Below are 7,500 nucleotides of genomic sequence, written 5' to 3'. Positions count from 1 at the left end.
CTTGAAAGTCCATTATAAATCTATTCCACGGCCGGGCGCTTCTTTGCATACATTTCATGCTTTTGAAATTAGCAGAACGAGACACTTGAAAGAGCGTCCTCCTATCCTCCATCTCCTCTATGCATCTCAGCATCTCTCGTCTGTGTGAACATAGTATACGTCTTTGAACTAGAAACAGATGTTCGGGGAGCGAACGTTCTTCTCAGAATCCGACATTCTCCCCCTCTTCTGTCCATTTCTCCTCTGGAGTTCGGCGGTATTCAGATGGTGTTCGGCTGTCCTGCCCTTCAAGAGGGGCGCTACGCAACGCTAACCGCTCTTCTCTAATCGATGTTAACCATGTTTTCATCCCGCGCTCCTTCCAGCTGACCAATGGCGGGGAGCTGAAGCTACAAAACACGAGCTGTCATAGACACTAATGTGGTATAGCCAAAAAAAAAATATATATAAATAATAATAAAATGAGAATCAATATTCGATTTCACGCAGCTGAGAAAGTTGGAGTCGTTTTTGTCTAAACGATGTAGCCAACACCGGTTAATGTCAAGCTTGTTTGTCCTTATTCTCTGTGGCCCGTTCTGGAGTCGTCGCTGTGTAATGTGCTTTCTCTTTCTCTCTCTCTCTCTCCCTCTCTGACTCTCTCTCTCTCCTCTATCTCCCCCCTCTCCCCCCCCATCTCTCTCTCTATCTCTTCCCCCCCCCCTCCCCCTCTCTCTCTCTCAGTGTGGTGGGGAATTGTAAAAGTAATAAGTTGACAGCGGTGAGTCCTCTGGCACCACAGGCTGTGATTAGGTGAGGTACACCATCTCCCATCTCTCTGGATGGATCTGGACGTTCTGTCTTAATCCCTTGATAGCAATCGACGTACGGGCGGAGGGCGTCGTTCCGGGCGGGTCCTTCGCGTAATTCCAGGACTCAGAAGCTGAGTCCTTTGTCCTTTGTGTAGGAGCGATCCTGGAGATTGCCCTGCCCCCCCGCCCGTCACAATATGTTGCAACCCGATCATAATGCGGTTATCGATTGATTATGCCTGCTGCTGTTGCTCATTGCAGAAGCAGAGAACGAATCACAGCTCACTTGATGGACGACCGCGGTAACCAGGGGTGCGAGTGACAAGGTGGACCGTGGTAACCAGGGGTAACCAGTGATAACTAGGGGTGCTAGTGGACCGTGGTAGATGGACCGTGGTAACCAGTGGTAACTAGGGGTGCGAGTGACAAGACGGTCCGTGGTAACCAGGGGTAACCAGCGGTAACTAGCGGTAACCAGGGGTGCGTGTGACAAGATGGAGAGGCTAAGATTGTACCTACCTAACAACATGTCCACAATGGAAGCAAGCACGTGACTTTGAAGGGCTCTATGAGACAGACGCACGCGTCTATATATAGAGTATCGGGGGCATTGACGTGTATGAATACAAATAGCTACCGCCGGCCTTGGGTCCAAACATGCAGACGGATTTGTGTTACTTGTGTCTGAGGTAAACACCACCACGCTGAACCACCTCACATGCAGCTCAGGTGGGTGAAGTAGCAGTGAGAGAGGCGTGGTCATGACAACGAGCAGGTCAAGTGCCATCAGGAGCGCTTGCTGACAAGTTCTGGCCTTGTAAACACGCTAGCGCTGAGATTTTATTCACACCCCCTCGCGTCACCGCCGCCAGCACCCCCCTCCGCTGTAAGAGCGTTTTATACACTACAGAGAAGAGGACATATTCACTAAGAGGTATGTCTGTGTGTGTGTGTGTGTGGGTGTGTGTGTGTGTGTGTGTGGGTGTGTGTGTGGGTGTGTGTGTGCGTGCGTATGTTTGCGTGTGTTTACGTGTGAGTATGTTTGTACGTGCGTGTGTATGTTTGCGTGTGTGCCTTTGTGTGTGTGTGTGTGTGTGTGCAAGTTTGCGTGTGTGTGTGTGTGTGCTTGTGCCGTTGAAATACAGCCCGTGGTGTTACTTTGACAGGCAAGGTGAACGAACACCTGCGACTCCCACGTGGACTCCCAAGCACCTTCCATCAGGCCACGTTAAACCAACAACAGCCATGCTAAGGTCTGAGGGCCACACTGAAGGCAGGGCAAGGCTACCTTTTATCACCAGAGACGTGACTCTGAACCAGCTCCTCTACTCTAACTGTTAACCTTTGTTATGGTGTCACATTCCCGTTCGGTTATTTCCAGTCGATCAAGTAGAAGCTCTTGTTCTGAGGAGATGTGGAAAGTGGAAAGAATAGGACACGATAGACGAAAGCATCCTATCTCTATTCAACCTGTCTTTTCTACAGGTTGGTCTCGTTGAGAGAGAAACAAAATCTGTTTTTCAAGAGGCGCATAGAGAAAGTGATAATAGCATCATCGCATTTGAGCATCGACACTGACAGGTTATTTGCTGCACACAACAACATTTGAATGACAGTGATATTAAACCTGTCAGGATGCTTATGATAACAATGCTTACCACATGAATGCTCCTGCGCTGCGTGTGTGCGTGTGTGTGCGTGTGTGTGTGTGCGTGTGTGTGCGTGTGTGTCTGTGTATATAGTCTATTCCTTCAGACGGTTTTCAATTCCAAAGACTCATTATTCTTACGCCGCGAGAAAATAGGACACAGTAATTGAAGGCAAAGGCCCACATCCTGATTTCTCTGCTTTGATAATATGAGACACTTACGAGGACCTGGCGCTCGATGAGTTGTGTATAGGCCCTGGTAATAGAACGGCCTCTTTTTGTATTCCACAACTTTCCCTCGTCCGTGTGTGCTGTTTTACCCCTAATTGCAAAGAAATAAGCAATTTTGGCTCTGCAACCCGATCCAGAAGAAAATGAGATGGAGTGGAAGGAGGGAGGGAGGGAGAGGAGGGATGGGAGGGAGGGGGGGGGGGGGGGGATGGGAGGGAGGGAGGAAGGGGGGGAGGGGGGGAGAGAGAGAGAGAGGAGGGAGAGAGAGAAGGGAGGGAGAGGAGGGAGGGAGAGAAGGGAGGGAGGCAGAGGAGGGATGGGAGAAAGGGAGAGGAGGGATGGGAGGCTTGGTAATGTGATTTGCTTTTTTTTTCTTTTTCTCTCTCTCTCTCTCCCTCCCTCGCTCCTTCTTTTCTCTTGTGAGATGACAGCTGTCGCCGTCGACAGGGGATGCGAAGCTTTAGCGAGAACTAGCTGTGAACCCGGGGAGCTAGCGTGATTCAGAAATTGCCTCAGCTCGGCTAATGTGACACATCTTCCCCAGTGAATGTGACTTCTGACAAATGAATGCTGTTACACCCACAAGCCTCCGCCAATTTCACCGCCACTAGTCGTAGCACAGTGGTGTGTGCGTACGTGTGTGTGTGTGTGTGGGAGGGGGGGGGGGGGGATTAGGGTTAAGGGGGGGGGGCGTGACTATTTTTTTGTAGGGCAAGAGCTGTGGATTCAGCTTCCAATATATAGAGAGTATTTCTATTACCGGAAGATATATCATTCTTGCAAACATTTGCCTAGATAATAGCAGCAGACTTATTCCCCAAAGAGCCGATTTTGACTGTGCCTCTGCTTAGTATAATACTCGCTTGCAAGAAACACACTTTTTGTGGATTTGATGGGTTACACAGAGCCTGGGAGCTTTACATAACCAGAGCATTAAGCAACATGTTCCCGATACATTAAACCCACTCCTGGAAACTCTTGAGTGGTACTTTCGTGGTAGTGGGGGCTTTTATGCTACTTAAGGGTTATGTCAGTCGTCAATGTGTTTCATAATTCCATAATGAGTCATGAGACAAATGAGTCATGACACCAAAATGGAGGGATAGATTCATTAATTTGTTCCTTCCTTCCTTCATTAATTCCTTCATTAATTTGTTCATTCATTCGTTCATACATTAATTTGTTCATTCATTCGTTCGATCATTCGTTCGTTCGTTCGTTCGTTCCTTCATTCATTCGTTCGTTCGTTCACACATTCATTCATCCTCACCTGCGGAGCAGTCGTCTCCAGTGAAGCCCTCCTGACAGACGCAGAAGCCCACCTTACACGCCCCCTTCTGGCTGCAGTTGTTGGCGCAGTAGACCATGGAGCAGTCCTCCCCCACGTAACCCGGGCGACACCGGCACGACCCGTTGGTGCACAGGCCCTGGTCCGAGCAGTCGTTCAGACAGCGGCCGGTCATACAGTCCTCCCCGGTGAAGCCCTCCTCGCACACACACTCCCCGTCGATGCACAGGCCGCGGCCGGAACAGTCGGCGGGGCAGCGGGGCTCGGAGCAGTTGTCGCCGCCGAAGTCGCGGTCGCACACGCACTCGCCTTCCAAGCACACGCCCTGGCCGGAGCAGTCGTCGGGGCAACGGGGCTCGGAGCAGTTCTTGCCCGTCCAGCCGTCCTCGCAGACGCAGCCGCACACGTCCATGCTGAAGCTGCCGTGCCCGCTGCATCCTGGGAGGAAGTCCAGGCGCCCTAGGAGGGGCGAGGAGGAGGGGAGACAGGAAAGACAATGTTACACCTCCGCCTGATTTATTGCCATGCAATCAGCTTGTCACTCAATTGTTGGAATTTGTTAGTTTTTTTGCTCTAGGGTACAGGGTCTAGGCACAGGGTCAGCTCCCCTGGAGCAATACGGGGTTAAGTGCCTTGCTCAAGGGCACATGCAAGCTCCCTCCTGAGACGGGGAGGGAACCAGGTCCATATTCATAGTTAAAGGTCCAGTATGTCGATTTTAGTGTTAGAACAGTTCCCAATGGCGGTGGTGATAAATCGGTCGACGTCAAGGAATGACGTCCCATGGTGAAGAACGTTCAGTGCAGAGTGCTGTGTTCGTCCAAACAAAGCGTTTTCTAAAACCTGGTGTCAGGTAGGACACTGGCCTGTACGTGTCTATATCACGTTTGGTTTGTTTACAAGGATTTATCATGCACATGTTTGGTGCTATTCGAAAACGTAGTAGCATATGCGAGTTTTTTTTTCTGTGTTCGGTTTGTTTATTTTCAGTGTGGCCAGTGGGGGCAGCGACGCACACAACAACATGCTTTGCGACCTTTAAGTTGCCTCTATACCTTTGTAGTGAGACTGTAATTACCCTTGTAACAACATCACCTAATTAGAAAAAGAGCTATTCATCCCTGTTGTGCCTTAACATGGTCGGTAGTTAGGTGATTGCTAGCGAGCCGAGTCGACACAAAGGACTATCGACTATGTGATCCACTTAGGCCTCTTAGGGGGAAACAGGAAACCAGAGTAAAGTGACTCTCGCTCAGATGAGCACCATGTACCTCTGGCTGAACTGGCTGCCCGCATACGGCTCTATGGCTGAACTCACATTACAATGGGCCACACTTACACACTTACTTCCTGGTTCCATTCCATGCATGAAATTAGCCCTCGCTCCCTCCCTTGGCCCTTCGATTTCTTCCTCCACCAGCCTCCTAGTCTAGGTAAGACTCGTAATCTAGTAACCTAGTACCCTAGTCTTACCTCAAACCAGGGTGTAGTTACTGTATACTCTGGTCATACCAGAGACTATAAAATACCAAAGACGATAAAAATGGTACCCGATGCCTCCCTGCTTGGCACTCCTTACACAGCATTAAGGCACTTGGCCCTTGGCACTCAACATGAGCGTCATGTCCAGGGGTTGTACTTGTACGTCAAGCCACCTCACGCTACGGAAACAGGAGATAGACTCCTGCCCTGAGGGCCGTTAGACACGAGAACCATCGGTTCTCAAGGCTACTTACCTCTTTTACTCATGGCTGAACTCCTCTCTCCACTCACTCCCAATCCCACCTTCACACTGTAATGATAGCCCTTTCTTACCCACGGTTGAATTCTCTCTCCACTCTCACCTCAGAACAGGACACCATAGAGTCAATCTACCATCACACCATTAATAATGTATTAATGCATGTGAATAAAATAAATATAGAAACAATATGATATCCCTCTTACCCTTGGCTGAATTCTCTCTCAACTCTCCCCTCGTCTAACTTCACACCTGAGTACTGTAGAGTCAATCTACCATCACACCATTAATAATGTATTAATACATGTAAATCTAATAAATATATAAACAATATGATATCCCTCTCACCCTTGGCTGAATTCTCTCTCACCTCTCCCCTCGTCTCATCTCAGACCAGGGTACCGCAGAGTCAATCTTCCATCACACCATTAATAATGTATTAATACATGTAAATATAATAAATATATGATTAATGATATCCCTCTCTTACCCATGGTTGAACTCTTCCCAGAGTCTCCCCTAGTCTAACCTCAGATAAGGGTACAGTCATTGCCAAACAGTGTCCGCCTGCCAGAATGTGTCCGGATTCCATCGGCATAACGACGGCGTTCGAAAGACCTAATTACATCACTCGGACACATTCTGGCAGGCGGTCACTATTTGGCATGACAGTACCATAGAGTCAATCTACCATCTCACTGTAACATCATACCCCTCTCTCACCCGTGGCTGAATTCTCTCTTTACTCACCCCTAGTCTAACCCCAGACCAGGGTACTGCAGAGTCAATCTTCCATTACACCATTAATCATGTATTAATACATGTAAATGTAATAAATATATGATATCCCTCTCACCCTTGGCTGAATTATCTCTCCACTCTCCCCTAGTCTAACTTCAACCAGGGTACTGTCATGCCAAATAGTGTCCGCCTGCCAGAATCTGTCCGGAAGACATCTGGCAGGTGGACACTATTTGGCACGACAGCACCATAGAATCAATCTACCATCACGCTGTAACATCATAGTAGTAAGTAAGTAGCCTTGAGAACCGATGGTTCTCGAGCCTAACGGCCCTTAGGGGGGCAGGAGCCTATCTCCTGTTTCCGTAGCGTGAGGCGGCTTGATGTACAAGTACCCCCCCTGGACGTGACGCTGGTATGTCGCAGGGTCTTACCCCCCGATCCAAGCCTTAATGCTGCGTGCCAAGCAGGGAGGCATCGGGTACCATTTTTTAATAGTCTTTGGTACGACTCGGCCGGGGGATCGAACTCACGACCTCCCGATCGCAGGGCGGACACTGAGCTGGTGCTGTAACACCATACCCCCTCTCTTACCCATGGCCGACGTCTCCCCGCAGCAGCCCGAGCCGCCGCAGTGGCTGCGGAGCTGAGACACCTCCCTCTCCAGCATCTCGATGCGGGTGGCCAGCTGCTGCACGGCGTTGGCGGCGGGACAGGCGCACGCCTGCTTGGGGATGTTGATGCGGTGGGTGAAGGTGACCTGGCTGTCCGCGTCCACCGTCTGCTCCGTGAACTCCGCGGGACCCCCCGGACCCCCCTCCGAGGGGTCGTACCCGGACCCCACGCCTTGGCTGGGGGGGCCGTGGGGGCCCCCCCCCAGGACTGAGTCCAGGTCCACGGCGCACAGGCTCTCCAGGGGGACGTTGATGTTGTAGACGTGGTTGAAGACCATGGGCTGCTCCCGGAGGGTCTGGTTGCCCGGGCGACCGTTGAGGGCCGGGGCCTGCCTCCTGACCCTGGTGGTCCGCACCAGCTTCCCCCCTCCCGCCTCCTCCTCCTC

The 7,500-nt window shown here is 50.7% G+C and overlaps 1 protein-coding gene across 1 annotated transcript in view; it reads right to left on the bottom strand.

The window, feature by feature from the left end:
* Positions 1–7,500, bottom strand: part of tnr (tenascin R (restrictin, janusin)) — a gene marked incomplete at both ends in the record, with an annotated part of 63,904 nt that overhangs the window by 56,299 nt on the left and 105 nt on the right. The window contains 2 exons of the mRNA XM_080546890.1: positions 3,941–4,417; positions 7,035–7,500. The exon at positions 7,035–7,500 is cut by the window's right edge and continues 105 nt beyond it. Coding sequence (XP_080403016.1) covers positions 3,941–4,417; positions 7,035–7,500 — 943 coding nt within the window. The remainder of the gene's footprint in view (positions 1–3,940; positions 4,418–7,034) is intronic.

The sequence above is a fragment of the Nansenia antarctica genome (assembly GCF_963989245.1).
Source record: "Nansenia antarctica genome assembly, chromosome: 16".
NCBI lineage: Eukaryota > Metazoa > Chordata > Actinopteri > Argentiniformes > Microstomatidae > Nansenia > Nansenia antarctica.
This window is presented reverse-complemented; position numbering and strand designations above follow the sequence as displayed.